We start from the raw sequence: 15,275 nt of genomic DNA on the forward strand, positions 1-15,275 counted from the left end.
GTCTTCAATATATAAATTAATTGCTATTAATCTCTGTTAAAGCTAAAAGTCTATAGTTTATGCACCAGCATGCCTTAAACTCACTTATATTAAAACTGTAACATAAAAAAATCCAAATTATTAACTTTAACTCCACAATGGCTAAACTATTTTAAAGTTACATGCAGTTCAAATTGTGGTGCTTGGTTACCTATAATCCCTACTTGATATTGCACATCCTGCGATCTGACTATTTCTGATGTGCCCATTGCAGTGTCAATGCTGAAACTATATATTGTTTAGCTATAGACCAAAGATTCCCAATCTAGGGTCGGCAGGCCAAAGTTGGCCCATGGTAACCTTTGATTTGGCCTGCCATTCCATCTGAGAAGAGAGGGAAAATGATGGGAAGCATAAGGCCAATGTCTTCAACAGAGCTCATTATATTTTAAATTTTAAAGTAACCTTTTTTTTATTTTTTATTGTTGTGATATGAAAAAGCAAATGAACATACATTTTCCAAATAAATGTTGTGCATGAATTGGATCTTAAAAAAACGGTAAGGATGCTTAATGAGCAAATCAAGTGTATTCAATGTGTTCAGCATTATAAATGGGATTGTTTGTTTTTATTGTATGAAGTGCGTTTTAAAATGTAAAAAAATATATATAATTAATTATAAGTTTTAAGTATTTAAGTAAATTTATTTTTAAATATAAATAAAAAAAATACTTATAACAGCTTGGTTTATTTAACTTTGGGCCACCATTCTCAATGAAGTTTGGTTTTTGGCCCTTCATAAGAAAAGGTTTGGGCACCCCTGCTATTGACACTAGAAGTCATTTGATCGGTCAGAAAATCTGACGTACAAAAAAAAAAAACTTATTAGTGGAAGCGGGAAACGGCAAGTGAAGGCTTATAACTTGTAAATGTGAATTTAGAAAAGTGTGTAAATAGATCAACTTAAGACTAACATGCCCAAAAAACTTTACTTATGTTTTCCGGGGGACTTAACCTGAGCCGTTATGTGAGGTTAGCATGGTTTACTTGGGGATTTTCTTCATAAATAGCTCTTGTGGAATTGAATGCGTCTTTCTTTCTTTCACCCACAGGCTGTATGTGGTCACATGGAATGTTGCCACAGCTGAGCCTCCGGATGATGTGAACGCTCTGCTTCAGCTCAACTCCCCAAAGAAACCTGACCTCTATGTGATTGGGTGAGTTTTATATTTTAAGATCTCTTGGATATGTTGTTAAGTAAATAATGATGGCTGTGTTTGAATGCTGCTCCTCTTCAGTCTGCAGGAGGTCAGGGCTGCGCCTCTGAAGTTTGTGTCAGATTTGGCCTTTGAGGACTCCTGGAGTCACCTCTTCATGGACACTCTCTCCCCGTTGCATTATATAAAGGTGCTTTTGGTCATAAAATAATCATGGTATTCACTATAAACCAGAGGATGATACTATTGACCTGATGGACTGACTCACTTTTCTTTTCTAATCTGTAAATTATTTATAAAGCAGTACTGATGGGTAGACATGTACAGTTGAAGTCAGAATTATTAGCGCCCCTGTTTATTTTTTCACCAATTTCTGTTTAACGGATAGCAGATTTTTTCAACACATTTCTAAACATAATAGTTTCAATAACTCATTTCTAATAACTGATTCATTTTATCTTTGCCATGATGACAGTAAATAATATTTTTTTTTAGATATTTTTTCAAGACACTTCTATACATCTTAAAGTGTCATTAAAGGCCTAACTAGGTTAATTAGGTTTACTAAGCAGGTTAGGGTAAATAGGCAAGTTATTTTAAAAACAATTGTTTGTTCTGTAGACTATCAGGAAAATATATAGCTTAAAGGGGCTAATAATTTTTTTTCCATAAAATGTTCTTTAAAAAAATTTAAATCTGCTTTTATTCTAGCCAAAATAAAACAAATAAGACTTTCTCCAGAAGAAAAAACATTATCATAAATACTGTAAAAAAAATCCTTGCTCTGTTAAACATCATTTGGAAAATATTTAAAAAAGAAAAAAAAATTAAAAGTGGGCTAACAATTCTGACTTCAACTGTATGTGAATTATTAATAAAAATGGTAATGATATTAGTATGAAAAACTGTACAAAAGCACGCACATCCCTCTTAACTGGGTGCTCAGCCAAAAAACGCAAAAGGGGCAAATTAAATAATCAAATGCGGCAACACCAAAGCTCCAAAAATACATATTTATTCAATTAAAAAAGCTTCGTGTCAGCTTTTTTAATTTAAATAAATTTGTATTTTTGGAGCTTGGGTGTTGCCGCCTTTGATAAATATTTAATTTATATTAATATGCACATTTTTTTTTTCAAATATATTTTATATCAAAATAAAGTGGTTTTAGTCGAAAAACATACCAGACATTTATACTGAGAAATAAGATAATATCCATCATTCATATAATTTGAATCTTGACCCTTACATGAAAAATTATAGTATGCACATTTTATAATTACATAGAATCTATATATTATATTAAATGTTCGCCAGTTTAATAAATATGCTTAATATTTAATATAAAATGTTATGATTTACGATTATATTTACATTTATGTATGGAATGGAATATTGGTTTTATTAGTTCATTATAAAAAATTTGTAAAATAAAATATGTTTATAATTTAACATTCATTTTATTTATTTAAATTATAACACATTTTTTATTGCAACTTTCTATTAAATTGGGATTCGATGAATATGTATATATACACGTGTAAATTATATTGTTAATGTACGTATTTAAATTATCAACTTCTACTACAAATATTTCATTGAATATATGGGTATATTTTCCATTTAGTTAGAATCAAATTTAACTATTATGAATTTTTTCTCATTGTTTTATTGTGGCCCATTTAGGTGTCCTCCATCCGGATGCAGGGTCTACTTTTGCTTTTCTTTTCCAAGCTGGAGCACGTCCCCTTCATCAGAGACATTCAGGTCACTTACACCCGTACAGGACTCTACGGCTACTGGGTAACATTATATTATATTATATTATTATACAGTATTTATGAGAGCCACTATTGACTTACCTGCTGAAAACTCAAATATTTGCCACAAATCTGCTCATTTTCTTGTTATTAAAGGGTAATAAAGGAGGAGTGACCATCCGTCTGTCCTTCTACGGGCACATGCTGTGTTTCCTGAACTGCCACCTGACGGCCCACATGAACTACGCCTCTCAGAGAGTCGATGAGTTTGAGCATATTCTGGACGCTCAGAACTTCAACACCAAAAATACGCCGCACGTTTTAGACCACAAGTCAGTTCATTATTATATGTTGTAAATAATTACCACATAAAAATGTATTGAACTGTGTATTGATTACGTTCTTTGGTCATTACATCCACATTATATCTCTTCTACATATGAATTCTCTCACCTCATTCTCAAGGGTGGTGTTCTGGTTCGGGGACTTGAATTTTCGTATTGAGGACCATGGTATGCTCTTCGTAAGGAACTGCATCACCAGCCAGCGTTTTAATCTGCTTTGGCCTAAAGATCAGGTATTGAATCTTTATTAGTGACATCAATTATCTATATTCATTGTACATTTACATTCCTCTTGTAGTGTTTTTTATTTTTTTAAAGGTCTGAGAGTAGCGTTATTTCTATTCTGTTTGTCTGTACATGTGGCAGAAATGACCACAAAGCTGGCTTTGATTAAGGGCATAACACACTGCTTTAGAGCGATGTTTCCCAATTCTGTTCCTGAAGGCACACCGTTTTCAACCTCTTCCTATTCAAACACACCTGATTCAAATCAGCAGAACAACCGAAGAGACACGAAAACCGGAAAAGATTAGTTCGGATAAGGGAGACATCCAAAATATGCACTGTTGGCATGCCTCCAGGAACAGGGTTGGAAAACAGCTCTTTAGAGGGAGTAGCAATGCCTATAAATGTAATAGAATGAAATTAAATAAATGTAATTATTTGCAGGTACAGAATTAACTCATTTTAAGGGGTAGTTCCTAGTAGATAGGCATAGATGCAAAATGGAAATTTTCTCTCTCAAGTGTTTCCAAACTTTTGAGTTTCTTTCTTGCTGTTTAACACACACACACACACACACACACACACACACACACACACACACACACACACACACACACGCACACACACAGAAGGATATTTTGAAGGATTTTGGACACTGGATTTAAGGGTTTCTGTCATTTCTCAGGATATCATGTTTTATATTTTTTATGCGTCTGTAAAAATAAACAATGGCTTCATTTAAATTTTGGGGTGAACTATCCCTTTAAGTGCAGTTTATTTCTAAACTAATTTCGAGAGGATCACATGCTTATGATTGATCACGGCTGGTCCTGCATCAGCTTCATATATCACACCAATCAGACAAATCCTAACTCACTATAAATGACCAGAGTTTTTCACTTTACTTATCTTCATCTTGAAGAATCCACCCTTCCACCCCTACTACTCCCCCTTTTCCAGATAGGGTGGCACGGTGGCACAGCGGTAAGCACTGTTGCCTCGCAGCAAGAATGGCACTGGTTCCAGTTATTACATGGCCAGTCTGCCTTTCTGGTTGGAGTCTGCATGTTCTCCCTATGCTTGTGTGGGTTTCCCCTGGGTTCCCTGGACCCACCAACCAAAGACATACAATATAAGTTAATTGACAAGTCCAAAAGTGGCATCATAGACAAACTCACAATTCCTAACTCATCAACAAGCGTGGGACTTCTCAAGACCTACCTGAGCTCAAACCCCCCTCTCGCTCTTCAAACAGGAGGGAGCCTCGGGTTCGAGGATATTCTGAGTGCAGGGCTCACTCCTGGAACAGCATGCCAAACACGCTTTATTATCATCTGGAATTTGCATAATAGAACAAAAGTAAACTAAAAAGTGAAAGCAAACTTCACCTATATTCACTATTGGGAAATAGTTTTTTAACAATAACAACATTTTTCAAAATATTTGTATATATTTGCATGTTTTGCAATAAACTTAAAACATCTACAAATACAAAATTACTATAGACATGAACGACAAACTTAAGTGACTTTGCTGTTTTTTTTTTTTTTTTTAAACTGTAGCTCTTTATTTTATTTTTTTTATTTTATTTTTTTTATTAGAATATGCAAAAATCATACAAATACAAGAAAAAAAATCAACAAATAACAAATACAAAGCAACGAAACAAAAACAAAACAAAAACAACAACAATATAGTCATGTACTGGTATGTGCTTGAGTGTGTGCGTGTGAGTGTGTGTATGCATGTAAAGGTAACTTGGTGGACAGGTCAGAGTACATACATAAGGGACAATAACAGTCAATAAATGAAGCAAGTGTCACAGATATAGATAAAACATATAGAAAGAAACCAGTCAGGGGTAGGGAGTTACAACAATGCTTATTAATGTATGATAGTAAAAATGAGAGTAAAAAAAAGAAAGAAAGGACAACAGTAATAAATGACAACAATAATAATACTTAACAATAAAGACTTTGCTGTTTTTAATTTGATTGTGTCGTTTTCATTCTTTGTAGGATTGTAATCTTTCCTTCACTAAAGTAATTTAGTTCATATTCTTTAACCTTTGTATTTTTGCCTGATCTTTATACTGTATACTTCATTTCTTAAGTATTTGTGATGTTATGATTCTCCTCACAACTTGTTAGTTTTGGTTCATGGCTTATAACGCCTTAGCAAAGACTTTGAAAGTCCCTTGTGTTTGTTCACTGATGTACTTAAAGATTGTTGACCCATCTGTTGATGTTTCTGTCTCACCAGCTCACCATGATGAAACAGAAGGAAGTTATTTTGCAGAAGTTTGAAGAGGGACCGCTGGACTTTCAGCCCACCTACAAATTTGACTTGAACTCAGACAACTATGACACAAGGTACATAACACAATGTGTTCACAATATATCCTGCAGTGTATCTTACTTTCATACAATCATTTATTTACCTAACACAAATGTAGCTTATCAGACTGTTAGATCTCACTTCTTCATAATGTCAGACTGAACAAAAATCAAGTGCCAAACACGGACACAAGCACGATCTGGAGTCTGGTGTCATCAATTGTTCATTCATTTCCACACTAATATGCTTTTGTTTAAAAACACAATTTTTTTTATTGTCTATTGTTTTTAGAAAACAAAAATGTATCTTTTTAAAAACACGGTTGAAAGTGGAGTGATTTGAAAATGCAGTTTTCATGTTGCAGTATGGACTGTGAAAACGGAGGCTTTAGAAAACAATGATGTATTTTAGTCATGTGACGCAGTCATGTGACCAATTTAGCTAACATTGTAGATGGCGTTGTGAAGCAGATGTTTTATATGCTGTCTGTTTTTACAGCTTTATTAAAGATTAATGCAAGTTTGTACATGCTCCATATTGCCTCTCTTCAAAAGACACGGAATTTTTACTAGGAGCTGTAGTTCAGAGGTGGAAGCAGTCGTGACATTTTGCCAAGTTTCAAAGAGAGGGAAAGTAAATAAATGTCAGGTGGATATGATGCAGATAAAACAGTCTGTGCGCAGTACATGAACGAAAGCATATAATATGGGTGACAGAAAAAATTGAAAATGATGTGTACATGGAACATTTTATATGAAAGTTACGTTTTTAAATTTATTCATTTAAGTTTTTAAATTATACAATTTCATTGGATGGAAAATGTCAATGATTGTGTGTAAGCATGATCAATAACTACTACAAATGTTATCCTATAATTATAGGAATCTTTTAGGATTTCCAACATTTGTCTCATACAACAAAATTGTGGCTAAAATCACACAGTGAGCCAGGCCAGTGCATATTGTTATTCTTTTGTAATCAATTATTTGTAATCCATGCAAATTAATCCACTGAAAAAAATCTTCAATCAAAGTTTGACCATTTGCTTCTGCATTTGGAGTGGCGGTCCTTCTCTGTTGACGTTTGTTTGACTGCTTCAGCCACAATATTCTTAACCACGCCCCTCTTATCATTAGTTTGCTACGACGGAATGATGCACAAAAAGAAAGCCCCGCCCCCTACTTAATATTCAATTTTAGTTTGAAGTACATCAACAAACTGAAATAAAAGTCTCAGCAACTTCTTGCTTACACAGTTCAAGGTCGTGTTTACATGTGAAATAAAGATGTGTTGTTAATGATCTGATCACATATAGATGAGGATAAATACTTTTGTAAATGAGGTGTAAAAGACTTTGAGCTTGTCCACTTTTGACCATTTTCAGAGAAAACACAGGCTTGCTATTATAGTGAAAAGCGAATGTGTTTAGATGCATTTACACATCCACAATCACATTCCATCTGCCATTTGACCAAACACGATTGATATGAGACATGTAGTAAAAAAGCGAACCAAAACAAGTTGTTCATACTTTTGCATTGCACCAAAACACAGATTACATTACATGGTTGCACTTGCACTGAGTGTTACTGTAAACCTGATACTTGAGCTTGAAGAAACTGGAATAGGTGGAAAGGCATTTTTCTTGCTTAATATAAGTCGAAGTACAATTCAGATATTAAAAAAACATGACTTATTTGCTACAAAACAATTACCCTTACCCTAAATATCTCCCAGCACCTCTTCCAGGGTTGTTTTTTTGTGTCAGATGTTCACACATGCTCTCTTTCTCTGCAGGGTTCAGACGACATGGTTTGGTTTTAAGTAAGCTTTACATTTCCCATGTGCCTCTTAACTTGAACCTCTCTACCCTGCTTCTCTAGCATTCTGCCAGAATTCCTTACAATTATCCCTAATGGTAGCATTTCCTTTAGAAAAACGTTTTTCTCTGCTGTGGAGCTCATCCACTATTTCAGCAGTTCTCAATCTCGGTCCCCGCTCTGCACATTTTGCATGTCTCCCATTTCACACACCTGATTTAGATAACCAGCTCGTTAGAAGAGAGAAGCAACTCTATGAAGCAACTGTGTTCCAATTTACATGCTCCCTACATAGTGTCCACTGCTCTCTACCCCCTAGCCCCTGCACATGGGAAATTGGCTGAACTTGAAGTTTACTGCATTTTAAAATATACTAAATCTTGTACATCAGACAAACCTTACTACAGAAGTGTAAAGGGATATTCATTAATCGTGATATTTGCATAATTAGCAAACAAGTCAATTCTCACACACTTCAAAGGGATAATTCACCTAAAAATGAAATTTACTCACTCTCATGTGGTTCCAAATCTTAACCAGTTTCTATTTCTGTTCAACACAAAAGAAGATATTTTAAAAAAATGTTAGAAACCGGCAACAATTGACTTCCATTGTTGGAAAAACAAATACTATGGAATTAAATGGTTGCCAGTTTCCAACATTTTTCAAAATATCTTCTTTTGTGTTCAACAAACAAATTAAACCACTTGAAAGTGAGTTTAATTTTTGGGCAAACCGTCAGAAAAAATGTCAAAAAAGGTTTGGAAAAGTGAAGAAGTGAAAAATTGATGACAGAATTTTCTTTGCATCTTTCAAACTGGAATCATGCCTAAATATTATATGATGTCCACTTTGCAGGGCACTTGCAGCCAAATTTAGCTTAACTCTGATATAATAAGAGAAGCATACAAAATGTGCAGAGTGCTTGGCTGCGAGAACTGGGATTGAGAATCGCTCCACTATATAATACAGAGCAGTGCATTGTGTGCCAAACATCACCCGTCTAACGCCCATTCATCTGCTGCTGATGTGAAGCATTAATAACTTCCATATAGATGCAGTCTGTGTAGTTGGTGGTGTGTGTTGCAAAGAGTTAATCTTGTCATCTACTGTATCTGTCTATGTTGTCGTTTAGTAGCTATTTTATTCTTTGCAACACACAGGGTCATAAAGCATGTGAACGACCTGATGCTCGCTTACTGAAAATGCTTTTGACCTGCTGGATGTATTTATAGTGCCCAAACGGAGATGCTACCTGTATGAATCACACCATTTACATTTAAGGAATCACGTCCTCTTATAAGCACCCTCTATCTGTTATTAGCAGTTTATGTTTTGCTGATTAAATAGATAGATAGATAGATAGATAGATAGATAGATAGATAGATAGATAGATAGATAGATAGATAGATAGATAGATAGATAGATAGATAGATAGATAGATACATAGATAGATACATAGATAGATATTCACAATATAGTGAATTTTCATAGTTTAAATATTTATTTATAACTATTTTTATATTAAATATAAATGTTTATTATTCCTCATTCAAAATATAAATAATATAATACAGTCTCACATTATATAAATGTATTTGTTTTCTCTTTTTTTTTCAGTTTATTTGCATGAAACCAGTGACATTGCAAGTTTTTTTTATAAATGGAAATTAATAAATACATTTTGTTGTTTTTATAAAATATGTTTGCTTTTAAATGTCATTACACCGTTTACAAATTCAATTGTTAATACAATTGTTACAAGCTATATTACTAATTGAATAGACTAATTATTATTAACTCTTACATCTTTACAATAAAGTTCCCTTTGTTAAATTTAGTTAATTTAATTAGTGTAAAAATAAAAACTAAAAAGTATTTCTATTTTCTCACATTTTGACCTCTTTAGTGTATTTGGTCCAGTGATTTTATGTGTGATTTGGACATGAACTTGACTTTTCCACTTCCAAAAAGCATGCCACAAAAATTCATTTTCATAAGCAGAATAATGCAACACAGGCTCATTGTGAATACGTAGCACTGTATACATTTTTGGAGAGCACAAATTATGTAGACAGAGGTACATATGGCTGTTTTTCGTCTTTAACATGAACGCTACGGAGCGGTATGGCACCGCAGACGGCTTTTGTTTCTTTTCGAGCTACCAGCTGTCGGCTTACCCACCGTGTGGACAGCTTTTCTGCTGTTACCAGCTACCAAGTAGCTGCCTACGTACGTAGGCAGACTTAAGACGCAGAGTAGAGTTGACTGCGACTTCGAGTCTGGCGAAGAACAGTTCCAGAAAGCAGGTAAAACAAAAACAAAAGGCAAAAAATTAAATAAACAAGTAAATAACAGGGTGAGAATGTGGTAAGATCTGAAAATGTGGTAAAAATCAGTTGACCGCAAGGGCTTTTCTTTTTCTGGATTGCTTTTAAAAACACTGTTGATTGGGTTTAGGGAAGGCGATGTGTGGGTTAATCGATGTTTTTGAAAACAGCAACTCCCTTAGGGAAGAAGGTGGGTAGTGGGATCAGTCTGTCAGTCAGTCGACCGTCTTTGGTGGATTTAAGAGTCGGGTCGGTCAGGCATTCTTTTGGTAGATTTACGTGAGAAGAGCAGGTATGAATGCCACTCACAAGGGAAATTTGAGATCTGAAAAAGCCTACACAGTGGCCTGTGGTGGGTTTGCGAAAACAAAAACTGCTAAAAAAAACATCCTGGGATATATTTTGTACTCTCCAGAAATGTATACAGGGGTACATATGCAGAATGAGCCTGTGTTGGAATAATGGCTGTAAAGGAGTTGCCACAGATCTTTAAACTAAGTAGAAAAAAATAAAGTGATTCAAATGAACAACCTTTGCTCTGTTATTTAATATTTTCAATCTTCTTTTGCCCTCTTTGTACTTGACTAGTGGTAAGAAACGCAAACCTGCGTGGTGTGACAGGATTCTCTGGAGAGTAAAGCCTAAAGCCTCATTGACAGAAAATACCAATGAAGAAGAGCCAGAAAAACAACAGGAGGAGGAACGTGAGGACGAGTTTCCCTTGAAAATGACCCAAGAGTATTACACAAGTAAAATGGAGTATGGCATTAGTGACCATAAGCCTGTCATCGGCATCTTCCGCTTGGAGGTGAAACCTCATTATAATTACCAAAAAACACACTTTTAAATGAAGTACTACAAGACTGACTGTTCATTTCTCTGTGTTCAGTTGAGAAAGATGTACGAGACACCACTGGTTCAGGTGTTTGCTGAAGGAGAGTGGAGCGCAGACTTTGACGCAGTTATAACTTACAGGCTTCTTCAGGCCTTCGCCTCCAGCGCCTGGGACTGGATTGGGTTATATAAGGTGAGAGAGCTAAAATGTGGTTTGTTGTGGTTTAGTAATTAAAAGTTCAAGTAATAAACCAAGAAATCTATCTGTATAATAGTCTATGGTCGAGCTAAAATACTGTATTTGTGGATACTTTTAGTGGATACTACTGATTACTTTTTCAGCAGCGCTGGCTTTTAAAGACTGTGTGAAATCAAAATTCACCATGTTTACTTTGCTAGCACACACTGTTACATTTTACGTGAACAGTTAATCCATGTGAATCAATTCACTGAATTAGTTTTTTGGTTATCTTCAATCAAAATCTGACCACTTGCTTCTCTGTTGACATCAGTTTGACAGCTTTAGTCACAATGGACCCTTTTCACATTTCTGGGTTTCTCAGTAGTGGATGACGCCATAGTTGGGTAAACTTTACTGAGCTCAGTAAATTGGAGAGTACAACTAGTAAATTTTTTCTTGAAAATGAAAAAATGAAAAAAAAAATAACGATAGTCTTATCAAGACTTTCAGAATAAGGAAAAAAATGTGTGAGACTGATAATTGCAACATTAAATTTACTGTCCTGTCAAGACACTGCATTAGTAATGCTTCGCATAAGCGGTAATTTAATGCAAAGGTACTATAATACATACATAATGACATATAAACATACATGCGTTTAAAAAAAATCTAAATATTAAAAACTTTCTAGGGTTTAAGATGCTGATGACTATTATGCACATCTTAACAATCTTGTGAAATGGGTCATATTTAAAACCACACCCCATTTAACCTGAGCTCCGCCCCTACTCAATAATCAGTTTCAGTTAAAAGTACATTTGTATCAGCTTGCATCCGAAATCACCTACTACTCGGGTAGGTACTACATTTGAATTTACTACACGACTGCTAGAAAAGTACTTTCTATATAGTATGAATGTGAGGATGAATTGAATTCTGACATACTTCCATTTGTCTTTATCATGTGACCTACCCAGTTGCGCGGCTTTACTCTTATTCATGAATTCTCTCACATTTTATCATGGGATAGCATACTGTCCATTGGATGCACACTTCAGAATCGTGCCCATAGTAGTAGATCATCCACGCACTTCTCGCCTACTGTTTTTTGAATATTATGAATTTTAATATACAACTCGGCTCGCATAGTGTTTTTAGCGTACTATTTAGTAGCAAAGTATGCAATTTCAGACACAGCCACTGAAATAAGTCTCAGCAACTGCAAAAACAATTCGTTTTTCCTATTCGTTTTTCCTTTAGAGATTTTAAAAGGTTTTTTATTAAAGTGTTATTGACCTTGTTCTGCAATGCAGTGCGCCCGTTTTTGCAATTGTTTCAGAACTCTGATTCAGTAACATTTAGTGGAAATGACTAGGCATAATAAACGGCTTGTTTTACAAACAAGTGTTTTTATGACTATACATAAAAAGAAGAAGAACATAATAAGAAAATCTTAGTTTGCAACATTAAGCAGCATAACAAGCTCTTTTTAACATGTAAAAACCAATGCTAGTGAATGAGACTGCAAGTGTCGAGCCAAAAAGATTCCAATGGCTGCCCCCGCTCATCTATAAAGAATAAGGCCAGTAAACCATAATCCAAACCAACCAGCCGAGATCAAATCGAAACATTGGGTGTTGTAATTCAAGCAAAAAAGTATATAGAAAACAAACAAAAATATGAAGGTACAATAATGTGTACATAATGGTTTAAGGGAAGTTTGTTTATAAACTTATTTCGAGAGGATCACGTGCTTATGATTTATCACGGCCGGTCTCGTATTAGCTAATCATTATCTTCCAATCATATGAGCCCTAAGCTACTATAAGAACCACAGTTTTCAGTCCACTTTATCTTCGTTTGGAAGAAACCCCCCTTCCTCCCCAAATCTCCTCCTTTACCATTGATCGGGTGGCACGGCGGCCCAGTGGTTAGCACTGAAAGCCCCACAGCAAGAACACTACCGGCCTAATTTCGCCTAGCCGGTGGGCGCTTCTATGAGGAGTTTGTATGTTCTCCCCGTGTTCCCGTGGGTTTTTCCCGGGTTCTCCGGTTTCCTCCCACCGTCTAAAGATATACATCATGCTGAAGAATCAAGCACTCTTTTAGCCCCCCTTCTCAAGTATTCCCTTAGCTATCGCAGCCGGGGAGTTCTGAGATCCACCGAGCTCAGGCTCCCCTCTAGCTCTGCGAATGGGGGGAAGCCCCGGGCTCGAGGATCCCTTGAGTTCGGGGCTCTCTCCCGGGAAAGCATGCCAAACAAGCTTTGATGGATCATCAGCTAAGTGTGAACTCTTAAAATGGGGGAAAAAATACAATCCTACAAAGCATTGCAGATGATACATTTGAATTAAAAATGACTGAGAAACATAAAACTAATCATTGAATGTGGATTATTGTATAAGTATAAAACGTATTTCAAGTTTATTGTAAAAATATTCTTATGTAATATGCATATGCAGCATTCACTTAATGCAGTGGGCTGAGCTAAAGATGTCTTTTGGCAGGCTTTGTTTGCTATTATTCTTTGATCGGTAGAGCATCTGTACAGCATAATTGAGTTACAGTAATTACTGTACTGTAATTGAGTTTTTCTGCATAAATTGCTATTAAAACACATTGTTATAAAAAGTATAATTAAAGGCACAGTATGTCATTTTAGCTGCTAGAGAGCTCATTCACAACAAACAAAAATGTAGTTTGATGTTGCTGTGAGTGTGGAATCATGGGAGTTGTGGTCTTAATTACATATTGTGCCTTCACAAGTTCAACAAAAGTGTATTCAATTGATTAACAACCACTGGCAGAACTCACAACAAGTCTGCTTTTAAAGTTTCATCATTTTCTGTAAAAAAAATATATATATATATTGTGAAAACGCAAATCTGAACCTGACTGCTGCTCTTGTGAAATGAGCTTTATCCAGGATTTTTGTAATACAGACCCGTTTGTCACCTCACAGGTTGGGTTTAAGAGTGTTTCCGACTACATCACGTATGCATGGGTAAAAGATGACCAGGTGTCTTTCAATGAGGAGCTCTTTCAGGTTTGCAAAATTTACTGTCTGTGTTTTTTAATATAATCAACAGAGTCGATTCATATATTGCATTGTCATTTTTACAGGTTTATATGAACAAAGATGAAATTCCAGTTCTTGGGGGCGAGTGTGTGCTGTGTTATTACAGCAGCAACCTGCAGTGTATTGTGGGTATTAGTCAACCTTTCAAGGTAAGCAACACGTCAGTTTTGCGTATTTATCAAACATCAAAATAATAAAAGTGTAATACAGCATTTGTGCATATAGAAATTGAATTATTTATTATTGTAATTTCTTGGAAGTAAACAATCATCATTCTCGTACTTAACTGTGAATTTAAAAATTGGAGTTCGATTTAAGATTTTTTTGCCACAAAGTGAGAGTAAAGCCCCAGTCAGATCACACGATTTTTATTGTCGGTTACGAAAGTCACTATGTCAGATTATGCATTTTTGTCTAGATAAAATCTTGACTTGTCGTAGGTTCCTTCACGATCAGTCATCCCGTGACGTCTACGAGCTTCATAAGCTATCAAAGTGTTGCTATAACAATATTTCCTATCTCAATTTTGATTTTTTTTTAATCTTATTTCAACCTCAGTAAACACTGATGCTTGCTGACAATTAGGCTACATTATTTAAGGTAATTTGTTATGACATTGATACGATCAAACGTATATTTCCTTTTTAATATTAAAATATTTTCATTTAAATCGAAATGTATATTTTCCAGCCATGGGTTGCTTATAAAACAAACATGGAGAAAATGAAAGCACATCAGCACAGAGGAAAAATCAGATGCTTAAAATAATGACATAATATAAAATTTGCAATTATATGACAGAGCTTTGTGATACAACAATTACAGTGGAGCATTAATTAAATCCTTATTTTCCACGGGGCAGAACACATCATCACTGCACAGTTGAGTAGCATAGTGAACAGGCACAAACAAAAGTTATAATTTGTATATTTTTCTTGGGAAAAAAAATGAATTGAAACAAATTTCGTTTGGTATAATTTGTATGTTAAATTGAATGTATTTTTTTTGTTGGTCAGTTATCTACTAGATAAACAAGAATAATGAATAACATCTGAGGTTAAGTGCTTCAAAACCAGTCCGCTATATGCTTCAGCACCAAAACACTGGATTGAAATAAAAATAAAATAGAACCTAGCCTAAATAAAATTAAAGTGAAATATTCAGTTTCA

The 15,275-nt window shown here is 34.9% G+C and overlaps 2 protein-coding genes and 1 long non-coding RNA gene across 6 annotated transcripts in view; 1 reads left to right on the plus strand and 2 right to left on the minus strand.

The window, feature by feature from the left end:
* The window catches only part of mmp13b (matrix metallopeptidase 13b), a 25,409-nt gene extending 22,160 nt beyond the window's left edge, over positions 1-3,249 (minus strand). Inside the window, exon 1 of the mRNA XM_087284468.1 lies at positions 3,059-3,249. The gene's annotated coding sequence lies outside the window, so the exon portion shown is untranslated. The remainder of the gene's footprint in view (positions 1-3,058) is intronic.
* Positions 1-15,275, plus strand: part of inpp5ka (inositol polyphosphate-5-phosphatase Ka) — a 21,813-nt gene that overhangs the window by 4,284 nt on the left and 2,254 nt on the right. For 2 of the 4 annotated variants that reach the window (XM_087282248.2, XM_087282246.1), the window contains 11 exons: positions 1,092-1,196; positions 1,278-1,386; positions 2,883-2,999; positions 3,113-3,288; positions 3,422-3,533; positions 5,788-5,897; positions 7,660-7,686; positions 10,601-10,820; positions 10,902-11,039; positions 13,990-14,073; positions 14,151-14,255. In XM_087282248.2, the coding sequence (XP_087138374.1) occupies positions 1,092-1,196; positions 1,278-1,386; positions 2,883-2,999; positions 3,113-3,288; positions 3,422-3,533; positions 5,788-5,897; positions 7,660-7,686; positions 10,601-10,820; positions 10,902-11,039; positions 13,990-14,073; positions 14,151-14,255 (1,303 nt within the window). 4 annotated transcript variants of the gene reach the window in all.
* LOC141377869 (uncharacterized) overlaps positions 5,125-15,275 on the minus strand; it is a 34,361-nt gene continuing 24,210 nt past the window's right edge. The window contains exon 6 of the long non-coding RNA XR_015509716.1: positions 5,125-7,653. This is a non-coding gene — a long non-coding RNA (uncharacterized LOC141377869). The remainder of the gene's footprint in view (positions 7,654-15,275) is intronic.

This window comes from Danio rerio, chromosome 15 (assembly GCF_052040795.2).
Source record: "Danio rerio strain M-AB ecotype USA chromosome 15, GRCz13ab, whole genome shotgun sequence".
In the NCBI taxonomy this organism is placed as follows: Eukaryota; Metazoa; Chordata; class Actinopteri; order Cypriniformes; family Danionidae; genus Danio; species Danio rerio.